Raw genomic sequence first — 19481 nt, 5'->3', positions numbered from 1 at the left:
TCCCCACACAGCCCCTGGGCCGGTCCGGGGATGTGGGAGCTGCCAGTTCCTGGGGACCTGCGGTGGCCGTGGGCTTCCCCTCCTGCCCAGAGTGTGGTGACGCGTGAGGGGGTGTGTGGACTTGGACCCCTGCAGATAGCAGCACGGCCTTTAGCACCGCCGCCTTGCAGGGCCCCACAAGGAAGAATAGGCTGTTATACTGGCAGGGCAATATTATCTGCGTTTTACAAGCAGGAAGGCTGAGGCGAAGGGTTTATTTTCGTGTGACTCATTCAGGATGGCTCAGGAGCCTGCGGCGGACGTGGAAATTCAACGTCTCGCGGAGCCCTGGTCCTGTGTCGTCTTTCCCCATCCTGCAAAGCTCGTGGGTTCGCACAATGGGCTGGCCGGGGAATGCTTCTCTCCCTGGGGATGGGATGCTTTTCTTGTTAGGGACGTGATGCTGGCACGCGTCTGCCGTCTCTCCAGGCGGTGTGCATGGTGTGGCTTTCTGGCAGAAGGGGTGATGGGGGGTTGCAGATTTTAAGGAGTGACCCAGCACTAACCAGAAAACACAGCGGCAGAGGAACTAAGCCCCATTTCTGGGGTCGTGAACCTGGGTAGAAGCGGCACGTGGATTTTTGCTGCGCCGTTTCCTCGTGTCACCGCTCAGCCAGGATGCTTTCTTCGCTAGCTTTTCCTTTCTTTTTCCCTTCGCTCTCTCTTTTGGCCAGGATTTTAACATATATCACAGGCTGGTAGGCTAAGAGCCTGGGACTTCCCCTCACCACACTCAAAGCCTTTGATCTTTTGCTTTGGAGGTAACATCAAAAGAATGGCTGAGAAAGACAGCCAGCGCTGTGAAGTTCAACGTTCAAGTTAATAGCTTGACTGAAGGTTGTGCTGCATTGCTGGAGCCGGAGTAAACAGAGGCGAGCGCACACATTTCCCTGGAAATGGACCCTAGTGCTGCAGAAGGGCTTCATTTGCATTCGCAATTAATCTAGGTCCTACCGAAGGGCAGGCTTGTCGTTTTATTTTGTTACTTTTTTTTTTTTTTTTTAAATTCCCCCTGTGCGGGAGAAAGAAGCAGGACGGTTGGTGCAGGGAGCTGCTGTACTCGGTGGTCCCGATGGCTGGTGGTGGCCACGTGTCCACCCTTGCAGCCCTGTTCTGCAGCTTGCCTGCGCTTTATCAATTCTGGATTTTCTCCATTTTCACAATGATTAAGCTAAAGTCTGTTGGCAAACAGTTGCCTTCCCCCTTCTGTTAATAACAATAATAATAATAAAATAATCACTAACCACTCCCTGCCCAAGCATAGGGGATAGTATGCCTGTTCCAGTGGATAGCGTGGACTCCCCCATGCCAGATATATATATATATTTTTTTTTTTTTTTAATTCCCTTCCCACTTTTGTTTGAAATGTTCCTGACATACATTGGTGAATGGCTGCTCCATCCATTTTTCCTTTGCCATCTTCTGCTGTTTTGGTGGCCTCTATTCTCTCTGTGTGTGTGTGTAGGGGTTGCTTTGATTTTTTTTTTTTTCCTTTTCTTTCCAATGCACTGCAAATAGAGTAGGGGATTTTGCATGATGGTGCAATAGCCAGGCCTTTTTCTGCATGGCTTGGGGTATGAGGTGGAAGCTACTAGGCAGCACAGGATAGTCACAGGTAGTTAGTAATTTGGCACTGGTGGTGACGATGTTGGAATCAGAATTTCTGAGGGGCAGAACACTGAAGATCAGCAACTTCACTGAGCTGTTTGGCGCTCGTGGATGAACTGGCCTGGTATATTATATTTACAAGTTTAAAGCCTCGTTATGCGGGACTGATAGGATGTGGGTTTGTCTGCAGTGTATTTTGGTGTGTACGTATGTGGAATGATTGATGTGAGTGTTAAACTCTGTAGTAAGGTAAAACCAAAGGGCTCTGTTTGTTTTGAAACACATTTGTATGGGAAAGATGCACCAAGGATACCGTTAGTCCCCAGACAGAAGCATATTCTTCTTCATCCTAGAAAAAAATAGGAGACTCGGATAAGGAGAAAAGTTAATGGCCTTAATAAACTCAGAGACGAGGGTTAAGATTACTTTGAGAGTGAAAGCACTTTGTCCAATATGACTACGACTTCTGTAAATTTACTTATAAAATAAAGTATTAGTCACTACATTTTTGCAAATTTTTTGACCTTTTCAGCAGAGCTTCAGTGCGGGCCTTAAATCACCACGGGATGGGATTCACAAAGGAGCAAAGCCCATCAGGCACCCAAGTCCTTACGGCTTCTTGGAAAAATCCTGACCTGAATACTTTGCCCTGTTGAGTGAATTAACTGCTCTGAAGTGTGTGGGAGTTCGGGCCATTCGTGCCCTCTCGAGGAAATGTGGAATGCTCCGGCGGGTAGTGACCCCACTGGATGAGGCCACAGGGCTCTTTCTACAGGGACAGTGAGGCGTGTTAATTTTTGAGCCAATTGTCATTCAGAAGCGATGGCAAAACATCCAGCTCCACAGAATGACAGCCTGAAGCAGGTCTTGCAGGAGCTGCCGATCTTTTCCTGGACCGATGGACAGGGTGAGGGATGATGATTACGTTGAGGTCTTGCATTTTTCCTCTGCTGTTATTTATCCAGCAAGCAGGAGGAGAAATCTTTCTCTTTTTTTGTGTGTGTTTGTTTGTTTTAACAGAATGCAACTAATTATTCTGATTAAACCCATAGACAATCAGAGGAATTTTTCTGCAATACTTGGGCTACCCCTGATAGTCGTCCCTGGAAATCCTCCCCAGGAGGGATCACCCAGGGATTGGGGAGGGCAGGGCAGTTAAGTTTAACTCTGCCCTTCAGGTAATACCCTATATCCTATGTTACAAATCCCGGTGTTGCTTTATAGGGGGACAGGAGGAAAAGAATAATAATTTTCAGTAGATTAGCAGCTATTGTATCATCGCACGTTGCTTAATAAGCCTGATGTTACATGTGAGAGGTAAGCTCCTTAGTGGGAGCAGGGTGCACTGTAATGACCTTTTGTGTGCAAGTCTGTCGAGATGAAAGGTCTCTCCTGAGGTTATGGGGTTAGCTGTGTGGCATGCAGAAACACCGACTTCGACTTACTGTCCTGTGCAGATACTCCTCAGTCTATTAACGTCCTCAAAAATGTGTTTAGGAACCTGTTTTTTCTTCCTCCGATACCGCCTAGGACAAATTTGACTTGGAAATAGAACAGAAATGCTGTGTCGTGATTTTAAAAATAAATAAATAAGCTATTGCTATGAAAGGGAGCTCATTGATCCTTACTTGCTTCATTTATAATTACCCTTGTATGCAGTCATCCTACCGCACCTTTAAAAAACAAAAACTCCTCTCAAAACCCCACCAGACAGCTAACGCGGCTTGTTGTGTCCCTCCCCACCCCAGTCTTTTCAACCTCAAGAACTTATAAAATATAAGTGTCCACAATAAGATTATAAAATGTTGTAAGATTGGAGCCTTTGGTTTCCCGGCTGTTCTGTAAATAGCTTGGTGTCTCTTGGATGTGCCCTGAGGCTCTGAAACCTGAGGCCTGCCCACATCTTGAGTTCTACTTTCCTCCTTGCAAAGTGCCTCTGGCTAGTGGAGCTGTCGATGCAGCCCCTTCCACCCCCCGCTAAGGAAAAAAACCTTTTTTTTCTTTTTTTTTTTTTTTTTTTTTACCTTAAGACAGCCATACAGCTGTAACAAACCTCGAATTGCTGCTGGTTTTTTTATCAGTTGCAGGTAAGGCTAAACCCTAAAATATTCATTTGACATTTGTGGGTCTGGGGCACTTAGCGCAGGCGTGTGAAAGCTCCAGTGCTGCCGGTTTGGCTGTGGCTCTCCCAGCGGGCCTGTGGGGGGCTGGCGTGTGCCCCCCATCCTCACCCCGAGCTGCTGCAGGGACCACCCTGTCCCCCCCGGGGTCCGTACCGCTGCCCCAGCGCCTGGGTTTGGTCCCTGGGCTTTCAGAGAGCATCCCTCTGGTGAGTGCTCTTTTGCAGGCTGGCTTCTGGGTGGTCCAGGGCTGGGCTCGCATCTCCCGGAGCCTTTCCCCAGGGATTCCTGCCCTCTCCTCCTGCACAGGCTTGTCGCACCCCCAAGCTCTCGCCCTCCTGCAAAGCGCTGCCTAACTCCCAGGATTTAGTAGGAAATAGGCTGCCCTGTGGGATTGCGAACTGCTCCGCATCCCCGTTTTTGTCTTTTCCTGTGGAACGCGGTGTTTTGAGGGCATTCCTCAGCCGAGGGGGGCTGCCGGGGGTGCCCTCTCCTCCTGGGCAGCCCTGGTCTCCACATCCCTCCTTCCCTGATGGGCCCGATTCTGGGGGAACTCCCATAGGGAGCAAGGCATTTGTTAATTGTATCAGAGCAGTGGGGTTGAAGCTATTCTGCATTTAACACTGGATGAACCTCGGAGGAGACTTTGCTCCCATTACAAAGCCAAATACGTCTGTCTGTTCTGCTTTCTAGTTCTTTTAAGTGGAAGTTGTTTTTCTAGTACCTGCTAAGTTCCTTTAAGTTTTTTTTTTTTTGCATATTCATATCGAGGGAGAGGGAACATAATATGCACGAACAGGCTTAAAAAACACTCAGTGTTCCCAAACCACGGTCCTTTAAATAAATAAATAGAAAAGTTGCCTTGTGGGCCAGCCGCTTCAAAATGACTGCTCTATATTTAGCAACAAGAGTAACATTTTTGGCTATTTACAGATTTATACGCTCAGGGCTGCTCTGATGACTCCTTTGTTTTAACTTTGGGGCTGTGGCATGAAAGGGTGACAAATGCAAACCCGGGGAGCGCGGGCGTGTTGTGTCTGCGGGAGCGCGGGCTCCGCTCCCCGGGGCCATGAGTTAGGTGTTCGCCGCCGGATTGCTGCAGAAAAGCAACCCTCACCTCTCCAAAACAAACCTCTTCCACAACCACAAGAATTCGGCGCATGGGGCAGAGTCCCTCCAGGACATGAGCTATTGCAGAGCTGCCGGTACCCTTCCCAGACAGCGTTTCTACAGGGATTTTTTTTTTAAATTATGATTATTCCCCCCCCCGCCTCTCTTCCCCCCACTCTTTGAGAGGAAAAACGCAGGCTCGTGCATGTTGCATTTTTCCCTTCTGCAGACGAAAGTCTGGTTTTTCTTTTTCCTATACATACACAGAGCAGTGTATGATCTCGATTTGCGGTTTGAAAAAAAATGGTGTTTCCTTTCTTTTTCAGTTCATGAAAACCAAAAAAGATGATTTTGTGTTAGCGCATTGTGCTGTTTGACTTTTGTTTCTAGTCACTTCAGCTCAGGGAGTGAATAAGCCAATGCAGTTGTTTTGACTTAGGAAAATTTATCTCTCTGCATAAACAAAAAGAACACTTCTCCAAAACTTCTAGTAGTATATTTTGTACATTTCTGTCCATAAAATATGCCAATTCAGCCAAAGTCACTTAAATTAAATGCATAAACTACAGTTACTTGAAAATTCAAAATGCCTTTCCGGAGGCGTGCCACACTAATATTTGAATTTTACAGGAATTGGACTTACTTTCATTGGAGTGCCTTTTTAATTGGGGGAAAAATAATTCTCAATTCTGGGCTGTATTTGCCTTCCCATCTTGTCTATCTGCATCTCCTTTAAGAAAACAACAGTTTATTTGTTCTTGAGGAAGAGTTTGTGTGGCTGATGATTCAACTGAGAATATTTTTAAAATACTTCATTTAAATACCATAAATGCATATTGCATTGTTTTGGTGGTGCTGGAGGAAACCAGAAAATAAACACATGGGGTGGCTGCCCAGGAACAAGAGGTGACAGCACAGATTTAGTGAATGCTTCATTTGTTTGGTTTTGCTTTCATCCCAAATGATTCACTTAGTTCTCCACCTAAATATAATTCTTCCTACTTAACCGGGAGTCAGCTTTGCCTCTGGCCAGACGAGGTGTCTTTTCCATGGGTGTCCAAAGGCGAGCCTTCATCTTTTCCTCTGCTAATGGACAATTGAAACATCCAGCTTGCATCTGGAAGGAAAATGGGTGCGAGCGCTCTTGCTGGCCCCACGACTAACGCCGTCAGGGGAGCAAATAGGAGGATTATTGGTAGGGGAAACAACTGGTGCCCGAATCCTGGGAGGGAACGTTTCTTTCCCGGCTCTCTAGGAGGGATTTGGAAAGAGCCGTAATCCTGGGTTAGGAGTAATTTGTTACAGCAAGATGATACTTGAGTGGCAGGAGGATTCTGGCGGAGACAGCAAGAGGGTTTTTATTCAGAGGAGTAGCTGGTCTCGCAGAAGGTCAGTCTGACACAAATCCTACCCCAGCCCACAAGTTTTGTTTCTCGGCCAGCGCAATTAGCTGAGGGGACTCTCGACCTCTTTTACATCTTTCAAAGACATCTCCACGCATCTGAGCTAAAAGATTACGGCGAGGAATGTGGACCAGGATATGATGCAGTGGAAAGTTGTTTGTTTTTTTTGTTTTTTTTTTTCCAAGGCAGGCTTTCTGAAAAACAAAATAACCTCAACAGCAACCTTCCCAGCTTCTCCTAGGAGGTCACGGTATTGCTGGTTTCAGTGTTATCTCTGGGACTTTTTCCTGAGGTTGCCTTTAGGTTACATTTTTGATTAAACTTTTTGGATTTGTTTTTTTTTTTTTAAAAAAAAAAGAAAGATAGATAGACAAAAGTTACCAACCCTGGGGAAAAAGAATTTTGCAAGTTCTTGGTTTTCACGAGGGCCCGAAACCCTTGGAGCCATCTATTCTGCAGTAACCCCTTGTTGCATCGAAGACCCAATCGCTCATGGAAACCACAAGGGAGGTGACAGGAAATTCGGTATGAAATTTGCTGGGTTTACTAGAGAGTGGCTCCCGGCAGTTCACCCAGAATTGCTACATCGACAGGAATTTTTGTGGTAGTGATTCGAGTCATGAGTTTCACTTACCCAACAGCAGGAGAAAATATGACTCTCTCAGTAAAACCCCGTTAGGCGATGTTACAATAACAGGCAAACAGCTCAATTCTCCTCTCACACCTTTACTCCGGGATCCTGCCCACCCGTGCCTCTCGTTTGCAGGTAATTCACAGGACACCAGATGAGAATTTGGGTCAAGGAGTGAAGGAAAAAAAACCCAAGCCCAACCCAGGTAGTCTGAGAGGCCCCTTTGGAGGGGGATGCGCCTCAAAGGGAATCCCTCTCCTGTCTCACCCTTGTCGCGCGTCTGCTGGCGTCTGATAGCTAGAGGTGCCAAGCGCTTTATCAATCAGCCCTCTTTTGGCTCAGATTTTCTGAACACTTGTGGCTCCTGACAGTGAGTGTGTGACAAACAGCTTGTACTTGGTGTCATGGTACCAGGGCATGGTGCTACCTTGCTGAGAGACACCATGGTGCAGCCAGCCTGCTGCCACAGCTGGCCCTGGCCCTCCTCCTCCTCCTCCTCGTTCTCCATCCCTCCGCACCATAAGAAACGAAATCAGACTTTCTCTTTCCCCTCTTACGGATAGGAGACACTTGAGAGAACAGGTTGGGCAACTGTCAGTCTCTGACGACAGTAAGAAATGAGGAAGGTAGGTAGGACTGCTCCAGGACAGAGGTGCGCAAAGAGAGGCCTCTGTCTGGTTTCTCCCTTCACACACATACACACAGTGGAAAATGGTGCCAGTTCAGAAGCCGTTTTGCGTCCTGGTCATGCAGAGATGACTTTCCTGATGGGCATTGCCACCACAGTACCGAAGGAGTCTGGTTAAAGCTTCTCAGAATTAGGAGACACGTAACTCTGGCTCCAGACTCCCAGCGGTGGAAGCGAGGGGAAGATGGGGGCAGTTCTGAAGAGCCCCTCTTGCTCCTTACGCCAGCGCGCCGTCCTGTGCCACAGAGCAGAGCGGTGGTGTGAGGAGGGAGCGGGACGGAGCAGACATGTTCTGCAATATTAAAGCAGAACCAGGCTGGTTGACCGCTGAGCTCTGTTGTTCTGGTTTGGTTTGGGGTTTTTTGTCTTTCCTTAAAAAAAATAAAATAAATTGAAAGGTAGTTGCAAAGCTTAAAGTTGTAGTACCTCCTTTGCAACTGGAGTTATGCTCTTAACAGAGCTGGAAAGTTTTAAGGGAGGCAAGGTTCCCCTGGAGCAGCCCTCCTGTTACAATGGAGGTAGTTCAGTGCCGTGATCTCTGTCTCTGACGCGCTGTCAGATATTTTTACCATCTTTATTTAATGGGGAGGAAAGGAATTATATTTTATAGACCATAAAATGCATTCTTGGACTTCATGCAAACACTAGTTACCAATTGTTCTCTCACCCTCTGGGAGATTGCCAGGAAGAGAAATTAAATGTGGGTCTGTACATCAAATTGTTCGGTGAGTCTTGGGGGCTGGTTTAGCTTTGCTGAGTCTAAACAAGCCGTATCTACAGAAAGACTTTGTTGAGATTTCATGACTGACCTATTCTTTCTCTAATGGAAACTCTATGCTTGAGTGGAACAGAACAGGTTGCAGAGAAAATCTGGGGAAAGTAGTTTGAAGATGAAGTTTTTTTTCCTGGCTTAAAGTAGGCAGACAAAAAGTTTTTTCTTGTTCCTCGACTGAAATTATGCTTTTATTTGCGCCTGTCTTTTGGAACAGTACTTTGTAGACATCTAAATAGTACTCAGCCAGCCTGCTGATTTGTGCAATGAGGGTTGTGGAGGCTTTCAAATTAAATGTGAAAAAAGTAATGGTGCTTTCCCAAGCTCCACCCAGGATCGAGAAACACTGCCGGCAGTTGTTTTGCGGAGATACCATGTGAACTGCAGAAAATAATGCTGTACTTCTGTGTCACATGAACACTCTTCCTCTTGTAAGGCTAAGAAAATGATTTTTTCTAATTCCTGTGTTAGCTGATTAGCGTTTACTTAGCTCCTTTGTGCTCAGTATGAATATCCTAGAACTCAACTGTTGTCTACCAACCTTGCATTCATTGTAAGCAAAAAAAAAAATCTGTTTTACTTCAGTATTTCAGTAGAACTGATGGAAATAATGCCTTTCATCCATGTCAGAATGAGCAAATAATGTTCTGAGTTTGCTTGAACTTTCATAGGCAATAGTTTTTAAGGAAGCTTCTGATTATTCTCTTCATCTGTCTCCCATGGCAGCCTCTGTGCCCATATCACTGCGTATAGAAACTGGGTGTAAGTAGGGGTGATATGCGGCAGTAGTGATGGGCTCTAGATGTTGTATTCCATCTCACCCAGGATGTGGGAGAAGAGCTTTGTGTGCTTTGAGGGCACGGAGCCTGGTGATGAGGTCAGGAGAAGGCAACTGATCCTGTGCTTCTGGGATGTTCTTCCATTTCTGCTCGCTCTGACGGCTCACCCAAGAGGGAACTGCAGTCGTTGAGATCCCCATGGGGCTCAAACAATTTCTTTGTGCCTTGTTCCTCCCCAAAACGGGCATCTTCTTTGCTTTGGATTGCTCTGTGGCTTCAGTGAGGCACTTCCAGCTCGCAGGATTTCCGCTTTCACGTATCCCTCCTTCGAGATGATCTCAAGCCATTTAATAGCTAATGCATTTCTATAACTTTCAGGCTGTGGAGGACTCTGCCTTCTCCTTTTTTATGCCCTAGCAGTGCTTCAGCAATGTGACAAAGGCATGGGCAAAATATGAAAATGGGCAACTCAAGGCCCCAGTTCCAGGGAGTCCTTGTGTATTACTGGAAGGGAAGGAGACAAGGTCACTCGAGTTCTCCATAACGGGGAAATTCAAGGCACAATAAGTGTCTTCAGGAATACATCACAAGATGGTTTGGCAGATACCAGTGCTGGTGAATAAGTGTTTTTTTTAAATTGGGAAAAGGACTTAATGCCCTGTGTGCATGTGTCTGTGCAGGTACACGACACTGACCAGTTCCTTTTTTTTGGTGCCACTTTTTCCCCATATCTGCGTTTTATTTAATAATTTGGTTTTGCAGTGTTGCAATAGTTTAAAGGGTGATATTAGTTTAAAAAAAAAAAAAGAAGTGAAGATATGTGATATAAATACTTCCATGTTTTACAATTTCATGCTTTCATTTCTTGAATGCAGTGGGGAAATCGTTTGCGTGAAAGGATCGGTCTCATTGAAATGAGCCTCGTTGCGCTCATTTTGAGCAGCTCCCTTGTGCCTCATCGTGGTACATTAGATATTCTGTAGAAGGGCTGAACATTGTGGGTGGTGTCTATTACTTCTCATACGAAAAATTCCAGACATTGCAGATCTGCAAGAAATAGGAGGCCCTTTTAAAGTTCCTTCAGCTATTTAAATTTCCTTCAGTTATTTAAAATAAATCCTTCAGATTTTACTCTCATACTGCACACCTCTACAGACAAGGTGGTAACTGAAGACGAAAAATAAGGGGTGGAGGTAAATTTAGGGATGGAGTAGAAGCTGAAGGTCTACTTCTAAATCCTTAGAGGCTTTGCCTTCTGACTTAAGTGGGGACACTAGTAGGTTGCAGACCTTTCTTTGTAGGTACCAAGATGAGTGTCCTCTTGCAACTATTTTTTCTTGTCTGCAGAGAGCAATTACAATCTCATTAAGCTCCATGTTTGTTCCTATCACCTTCCCCATAAATCTCAACCCACCCCTCGGCATTGTGCTCTCCTGTGTTACTACTGAATTACCTCTGGTTAAAATTTGTCTAGATGTCCCCTCCCAGAAGATATGCTAACTCAATACTGGAGAAAATCCTGAGCTTCAAAGTGATGTCCAAGTGCATACTTCCATGTGATTCTGCAGCGCTGGCCAAGGGAGAGACTAACAGCAAAACTAGGATCAGGAATATTTCTGTTTGCATGGTGTGTTGAGATCCAGGGGAGAGAGCAGGCTCTGGAGGTGGAAGTATGTTCCCATGGTTAGGAGAGGTATTGGAGGCCCATGGCATCAAGCTGACTCCAGGAGCACTGCTCCTGCTTGTTTCAGTTCCTGGGAGCTAATAAGTACCAGCTGCAGGAAACCTGAGCTGGAAAGTGTTGTGCAGCTTTCCCTTCGTTTAAAAATACGGCATATTTTTTTTAAATTGCGTTTATGTATTTATATGCTGTGGGACATCACTTGTAGGGCATTCCAGCAGTGAAAACAATAGTGTGACAAGGGAGCGGGTCCAGGTTGGACACTGGTGCAGGAAACACCTGCAAGCTCTGTGCCATCCCTTCCATCGGGGCCGTGCCGCTGCGAGCCCGGCCCCAGCACAAGGGGTGGCTGCTGGCTGTGAGTAAGAGTTTCCACCAAACTCCTCTAGTCTTGGATGTGAATTCTAGCTGCCTTTGACCAGCTCTGCTGTGAAGTCTTGGGGAGGATGTCTGTTTGCCCCACCAGTGCCCAGGAAGGCAGCTGTTTTGGGTGGTATTTGGAGGGGTGGGCATGCAGAGCTGTTCTCAGTGGGTCCTTTGCAGGACCTTCTGGTTGCAGATGGGAGGTGTGGATGTGATCCTCATAGGAGTGGAGGGCAGAGTGGTGGGTTTTGGGTTTTTTTTGGTGGTTTTTTTTTTTTTTTTGTTCCCCTTCTACAGAAAAAAAAATCTGGGCTGTTCAAATCATTTGCCTTTTCCCTTGTGCTGACAATTTAACAGCCTTTTTAAAAGCTTTGGTTTCTCTCAAGTACGCTCGCCCCATACGTGTTTTAATTTTTGTGTAGAGGCCTGGAGCTTAACAATTATTTTGCTTAAGCTCTCTGAGACTTGCCATAAAACTTTTTTTTTTTTTTAAAAAAAAAACACACACACACATGCTAATGATCCCCATCAGATCATATTGTTAAACAGGGAATAAAATACTTAGGCCAAGATGACATTATTTAAAAAAATGTTAAAAGCCGGCCAGCAGAGCCCATTTCAACAGTCTTGCTCAGAAATAATTTGCACAGATTTGTTAGAGTTAATTTGTTGAAAAGTTCAATGTTTGTACAGGCAAGTCCTAATTTCCACACTGAGACACAGAAGCAGGAGAGGAGTGAGCGTGTGTCCAGCCTTCGCAGGAGCAGGATGGTGGGAACTTCCCTCCCTCCTACCCTGCCCCCCCAGTGCAGGAATGTAAAAGCAGTGTCAGAAGGCTGGGAAAGTCAGCTTTGGATTTTTGTGGACTCCTTGCAAATCAGAGGAACCGTCTGGCTCAAATCTGCATTTAGGGCCGAGAGAAGAGGATTTCCTGCTATTTAGTTGCTCGAGGAAGGAAAGGATTTACCTCTCCGCTGTAACAGGACTTAATTTTTCTCCTTCTTTAAGAAGAATATCGCAGCGCAGGGCAGCAGTAGTAAACCTGCGAAAGCCATCATGCCTCTTCCCCCCCTTCTTCCTTCACCCTCCCCACGCCATGATGCGACTCCCCTCCTGCCCAAGCGTCCTCCCAGCCCCGGTGATGGCTTGGCGTCTCCCTCCATGGTGAAAGAGAGAGTTGTGGAGGGGGCGGCTGCTGCGACGTCGCTCCCTCGGACGGCTGCCGCGCTGGGCCCGCCATCTGGATCCAGTTAGCTCTCTCGGCAGTAGGGCTGAGTCTCATTTCCTCCAACCAGTAATGTTATATAGGCAGTGATCCTGTTCTGCCCTAACATAATTGAAAATTATGTGTATTGTAGACTCGCAGCGCTGAAATGTAGACTCGTAAAAATCTGTGGCTCAGGTAGCCTGTGGAGATTGAATTTGGCACACAATGAAGCTTTTATGTAAAGTAAGAATTATAAGCCACCACATCAATATTGTGTTACAGGCATGACAATTCTTGGATGAGGACGCCTTGAGTCAGGCTCGTCACCTTAAACAATGCTAATATTTCATATTTTATCAACAGGGCTGGCATTTTGAAGCCAGCAAATTCGATATTTTTTCTTTTGCAATTGTCCCACCATTGAAGCTGTGGCTTCGTTAGCTTGACGCAGGCGTTGGCTGCGGGCTCTGGCCCTCTCTGTTTATCTGACGGACAGAACATCTTGCCCTTGGCGGGGCCAGGATGCTGCTCTGGATCCTGGCCACTTGGTAGAGCTTGTGGAAGTTGCTTTATTGACCCTTGCATGTCACTGCTTTCTGTGGGGGCTGTTTATTTTATTTTATTTTATTTTTCCCCCCACTGGTGTATTACCCACTGGAAATGGAAGCTGTCCATGTGTGTGCTTGTGTGCAAAACTGAGCCCTCTGGGTTTGGACCATTCCTGCTGGGCTCCACATGCTTGTCCAAGAGGAGAAGCAGCTTTGGCTGCATTTTAGCCCTTGCGTTGGAAGACTTCTTGGATCCTCTTTGGCAGGGTAAGAGAAAGACTTTACTGAGAGTCCAAACTAAGGGTTTTAAAAGCAGTAAAGCAAAGTAGCAGTAAGATCTTGAGAAACTTTCACCTTGCACTTAGGCTGGTCAGCTGGGTGTGGGAGCACCCACGCCAAAGGTACGGGCTCTTCTGAGATCGAGGTGGAACAGGAGCAACCATACCTTCTTGCTCTGTTTCTTTTAAGGAAATTTACTGCTAGTAGAAAACAACAGAACTGTCAGTCCTGAAGGCTGTGTAATGCCTGCAGTAGTTACTGACTGGACGGGTGTGATGTGAGCTGGCTCATGCCACTGTGCCGGTGCCTCAGTCTGCCCTTGGGGCAGTCGCAAAGAAGCCCGTGCCTTTCTTAGTCTGTCTTCTAGGACAGCTGCTGTCCTGAGCTCCTTCATGGGTTGTCATGGTTGTGCGAATATTCCAGGGTTGCTCGTGACCATGGAGTGGTCATGGAAAAACAAGGGCTGTTGGTTTATTTTGGTGGGTAATGCCTTAGTGGCCATTTCCTGAAACACCATCGGTTGAGCTGGCAGGTTCTTGTAAGTGCTTTAGCTGTGGTAGCAGTAACTTCTCACTCTCCAAAATGGTCGTGGAGTTTTGAAACGTGTACTGTGAGGCACACATCCTGTGAGGACGTTTTTCTTGGAAGAAGGGAAAAATACTTCACTAGCTGGCTGGAAAACCTGAGGAAGCCAGTAGTACCTGTGACCCATCAGGACCCTTTCTGCAAATTCATATGCACCTTTATGTGGTGGTGTATCGATCACTAAGACAACTGATGGACTCTAAAAAAGTAGCAGTTGACTTGTTTAATAGTGCCATCTGCAAATCTGAAATGTATCAGATTTCCCCTCAAGTTAAGACACTCTCAGTCGGCTTAGGTTTTGGGTTCATTTTCTGTGCAACTGGTTGCATTTTTAAGCACTTCTGGAAACCACAAAGGGTTAGAAAGTTACTTTAACATCATCTCAACTTTAAAATTTATGTTGTGGTCACCTATATTGAAGAGCAGGGATTTGATACAAGCCATCAAATATCTGGAGGCTTACAATCGAGTCATGAGAGTTAGAAATGTCGCTTACGGTAGACCAGTTCTGGCTTGTTTGTGTTTTATTTCTTGTTTTTAAGAAGTGCTGAAACATTCTGGTCCACATTGCACAAATCCCAAATGTGAAGATGAATAAAAACAAGACTTCTTGGAACTTAAGGAACTCGTATGGGGCACAAATCCAGAGTATGGGTTTGTTTATTTGCATTCCAGTAGCTCAGAAATTTCAGGCCCTCCAAGCGATGGGAATTGGTAATGCATCCTCCTGCTGACTCCTGCTTTTGGTCACCTCTGTGCCCAGGGTCTTGCAGCAAACAGGCCTTGCATGCTAGCGAATGTTTTGCATACGTGAGCAAATGTGATAGTGATGTGCTGAAAGCATGGAACGAGATCTCCTTCCTTCCTTCGTGGAGATTTAGATACGGCTTCCGTTGTTCGCCTGGGGTGGCGGGGGTTGTTTGTGTGTGGTTCTCCTTCAAGATTACTCTTCTGAAAAAAAAAAAAACCAAACCAAAAAAACGGAATAGATAAACATAACGATTTCTCTAGATATTTCTAGGAATAGATCTGTTAGGTCAACCAGAGTCTAGCGCTAAATAGGACCTTCTGCAGTGGCCCAACAGATGCTTTTTGTAGTTCTAGGAGGGGGCTGAAGGTATGTGGCAGTACATATTTCTTCCAGCACGATATAGGGCTTTTAGAGATCACGTATTAACCAGTATGCCTAATTGGCACAGTGCAGCACCACGCGGAGAGAAAAGCCTGGGCTGAAATTATATTTAGATATACTGCACAGAAGTCTCATTGGGCTAACTGATTTCTCCGCAGGGCTGTTCTTGCTCAGAATCGAGCCCTTCTGATGCAGCAATCTGGGTACCAGCTCGAGACTTCACCGGGTAGATGGAAGCCTTGAGCTCCGCCATGTGATCTGGCTGGGGTGTAGTGGCTGCCCCAGTGAGTTTAGGGAGAGGACACGCATGCCTGAGTGCAGAATTTTCTGTTGATATTTGATGCTGGTTAAATCCATGGGAACGTTCTGCTCCTCGACGTGTAGTTAAGCTTATTTTGCTTTTGAATCAACACCCCCTTATGCTGGAGACCACCTGCGTGTATTCAGCCTATCTGCTGACGGCAGTGACATAAAGAAGTTGTGGCTATCCCCGTGTGCCTGGCCAACGCATCTGAGCCTGAGTGCACCAGGCTCTACTTGGTCTTGGACATCATCAACCAGAGAGCTTATTAAGTTTGGCCTTGTAATTGAATAAGTTACACTGTGCAAGTCCCTTAAGGGTTCTTCGACAGAAGATTTCTCTCCTGGTGGTGATGAGCAAGAAGAAAATAGTCCATGGTGACCTCCAGAAATGGTGGAAAGTAGAGAAAATAGATGCTAAGACCCAGCAGTGCTGGGTCTTTTTGGGGTAGACCTCTGCCTTTAGGGCTCATACAGTGCCAGGAAGCCAGAGGAGTTGACATTGTGCATTTGTTGAAAGAAGGCTGACAGATGACCCGTTAAATAATGAGATCATATTCTTAACCCACGATACGTGTTTTCGCTCTCTTGAGACTGATAATCCACCTTCCCCTCCCTTGTCCCGTCCTCTCCATAGTTTTGGTATTTTGTCTCTGTGTGGGTTTTACTCTTCTTTGAGATTTTTTGTTACAGTTAATAAAATCAACATAATACTGCCTTTGCAATCTGCCTTATTTTCTTATTCCTGAACTGTAATGTGACGGTATAAAATTGTTAGTGTTCTGCACAGATTTTGTCTCCACAAACATGCAAAGTCGTCTTAATTTTTGTTTCAGTTCCTTGCATAAATTTTAATTTATATCTTTTTACCCATGTTACCTAAGATTTGTTATTTTTTTTGCCTTTCTTTTCTGAACTCATTTTTCTTTTCCCATTTTTGTTTCCTCCATCCAGTATCTGCAGATGAAATGGCCACTGCTTGATGTTCAGGCAGGGAGCCTTCAGAGTAGACAAGCCCTCAAGGATGCTAGGTCTCCATCTCCAGCACACATTGTTGTAAGTAAATGCAGAAAGATGTTCTTCCTTTGTTTTTATTTATTTTTTAAAAAAAGCATTTGACCGTTTTACATTAATGGCATTGGTTGTCATCAGTTTTCTTTTACACAAACCAACAGAGAAATATTTCAAAACAAACAAAAACCATAATGAGCCCATGGTAAAAGGAAGGAATACATTTGCTATTGCTGGGCCGTTTATGAAATTATCATTCATGACGCTTTGCTCTGTGCCTCGTAGGAGAGCAGAGAGTTGAAAATGCTCTAAAATTACGTACTGCAGAATTACTTAGTGGCGGTGAAGTCTGATCAGACCAGTTTACACATCTGACTGAATGTTGAACTGAAGAGAATGAAGAGACACTTTTGGGAAGCATTAAAGAAATAAAAAATGAAGGCTATTCTATGGCCTTTACCGTAAAAAAAAAAAATCTTTTGTTATTGCAAAATTTTGAATGAAAGTTTGTGAGCGTTGGTCAGCGCTTTACCTGGGTGAAGGCTCAACAGAGCCAAGCTCAACAAGAGCACATCTCCCTTTGTGTTGTGATGACTTTTCGTTTAGCATGAAAAGTGTTACCAAATGTTTAGTACTTATCTGCAAAGTATAAAACTCTGTTTATAATAAGTAGCGTTGCTAAAAAATAGCTTTTTTTTTTAATGAACTTATCAGTTAACTTTTCAGATCTTGGTTAGATTTTCTTGCTTCTATTGTGAAAACAATGTTGATTTTGAAATGTTCAATACGAATTTGCATGAGGGGGTTTGGGGGTTTATTTTATTTTCTAAAATAGTATCCGTAGAGGTCTAAAAGGAAACAGTTTATTTATGTGGTGTTATGCAAGAGGGGCAGTATACGCTGGCCCATCCTCACCCATAGCTCGTGTCAGCGCCGTTTGTGGTTAAGGAGCATCTTAGCTCTGAGCTCTCATCTGGTAAATTTACCTCTGGAGAAGATGACACGGATTGGTTTAGAATATTTCTTCCGAAGTACTTTATCATCAAGTTTTACATGATGTTTTTTTTTTTTAATAACTTTTTTTATAACCAATGGATGACAAGGTGAATCCCAGGAAAAGAAGTGTTGCTTGTTCTTTATCTTTTGCTATATGGTCTAAAGCTGACGTAGCTGGTAGGTCATCCAAGATAGACATTTGTTTTATTAGAAATCTAAAATCATACTAACCATTTCTGAGGAGCTTATTTTTCCGATGTTGTCTCTCTTAACTAACTTGAGGAGTGTCAGCCCTTTGCTATGAGTGTCTTTAGTTCTTTCTTTAAAAAGAAAAAAGGTTTCCTACCTTTTAGAGTCCACAGCTTCTAAACCATCCCTCAGTGCAGCAGAGAGCAATTGGCACAGGACTGGTATTTGCTTAGTCAATATCTGGCACTGGTTGATTCACTTCTCGAGAATGACTTTGCTTTTCCTTCTTGTCCACGTGGGCCATCACTGGAGGAAGAGATCAGAGAAAAGATGTTTGGCTGGTTATTTAGAAATCTACAGCCATCAAAACCTACTGTCATCTGAGTAAGAAATGGGGCCCACAAGAAAGGAGGCCCACAAGAAAGCTGGAGAGAGACTTTTGACAAGGGTATGTAGTGACAGGACAAGGGGTTATGACTTCAAACTGGAAGAGGGTAGATTTAGATTAGATATCGGGAAGAAAATTTTCACTGTGAGGTGAGACACTGGCACGGGTTGCCCAGAGAAGCTGTGGCTGCCCCATCCCTGGAGGTGTTCAGGGCCAGGCTGGACGGGGCTTTGAGCAGCCTGGTCTGGTGGGAGGTGTCCCTGCCCAGGGCAGGAGGTTTGGAACTAGGTGATCTTTAAGGTGCCTTCCAACCTAAACCATTCTATGATTCTATGAAATGAACCAAAGTAACTTCCTTATTTTAATTCTCTCTCTCTCTCTCTCTTTTTTTTTTTTTTTTTTTTTTTTTTAATGCTGTGCTGGAGGACCGACATGAGGGATGGGAGTGTTCTGGGGCTGGCATGGTGGAGCAGTGTTGGGCTTGCAGGAGGTGATGGCCGGGGAGCAGGAGGTTTCTCCTGCCTGGTTTGGCTGCAGCCTGGGAGGACAGGCTGAGTTTGGGGGTGGCTTCACTGGGGATCACCTGCACGTCCCAGTGCTGAGCATCCCCTGTCCTCGAAGCCTTAGGAGAGCAGGCGCTTGCCTTCAAAAGCCAAAGCAGCTCATTGCGCCGGGGACTGGCCAGGGTCCCAGCTCCCCAGCCCTCTCCAGCCCCTCCACCTGGGTGCAGACAAGGTGGAGGCGAGTGGACAACACAAATACACCAAAAAAAAAGGGGGGGGGGGCGTGTCAAAAATCATGAAAATAAGGGGAAACCTGTTTCCAAGGAGGCTGAGGCTGATCTGCCATGTATTTTGACCGTTTATGGGGTTCTTGTGGGTCTCTTTAAAAGCTGTTTCACTCTGCTATTCAATAAAAAGCATATTTACCATAGCAACCACTTAGGCCGTGAGGAACATATACTACCTCTGAGATGGAGGCCACCTTCCAAAAGAGCCACAGCTGGCATTTGTAATGTGATCTTTTGTGCTACTTACAATGTTGGAGGGAGAGGAGGCGGAGGAGGGAGCGGAGGGGGGAGCAGTGGGGTTTTGGGGAGGGGGGGTGATTCTACAAGGTTTAATGTTTATTTCTAACAGTGAACTGTTTTGCCTTGTTCTGTTAAAAAAAAAAATAAATAAGCGGCAGCTTTTTCCACCCTTTTCCCTGGCATCCGCCCCAGGCCACATTCATTCTGTGGAGTAAAAATGGTCTTATTTTTGGTAAATAAAGTTAGAGCGGGTAATGGCATTCCGGGGAGGTGAAGTGGCTGCAGATGCCAGTTGGCCTGGGATGTGTCAGGTTTCTCTGGTGTCCCCGTTTGTCACTGCTGTGCCTGCCCACAGCACCTGGGACCTGGTTGCTCTTGCATGAGGCTTTACACCCATTTCTGCACACGTGAAAACGCAACTGATCTTTTCATGGAACAATGAGAGGTATTTCATGGACATGCTGAAGTTTTTGTGCAAGCGTAATGTGTAATGTATAGGGATAGAAACTGGTTTTCTACCCACACTGCTGCATCTTGTCTGTCTGCCAAGTGTACCCGTGCCAGTTTTTCATCTTGAAATCAGTTGCACTGCCCTGAAGATCTGTAGGAAAACCCTAACACC

At 45.5% G+C, this 19481-nt stretch overlaps 1 protein-coding gene across 14 annotated transcripts in view; it reads left to right on the top strand.

Moving 5' to 3' along the window:
- TCF7L2 (transcription factor 7 like 2) overlaps positions 1-19481 on the top strand; it is a 182376-nt gene that overhangs the window by 48199 nt on the left and 114696 nt on the right. For all 14 annotated transcript variants that reach the window (XM_063338153.1, XM_063338156.1, XM_063338154.1 and 11 more), the window contains one exon: positions 16200-16301. In XM_063338153.1, the coding sequence (XP_063194223.1) occupies positions 16200-16301 (102 nt within the window). The remainder of the gene's footprint in view (positions 1-16199; positions 16302-19481) is intronic.

Source organism: Chroicocephalus ridibundus, chromosome 6 (assembly GCF_963924245.1).
Source record: "Chroicocephalus ridibundus chromosome 6, bChrRid1.1, whole genome shotgun sequence".
Classification (NCBI taxonomy): Eukaryota; Metazoa; Chordata; class Aves; order Charadriiformes; family Laridae; genus Chroicocephalus; species Chroicocephalus ridibundus.
This window is presented reverse-complemented; position numbering and strand designations above follow the sequence as displayed.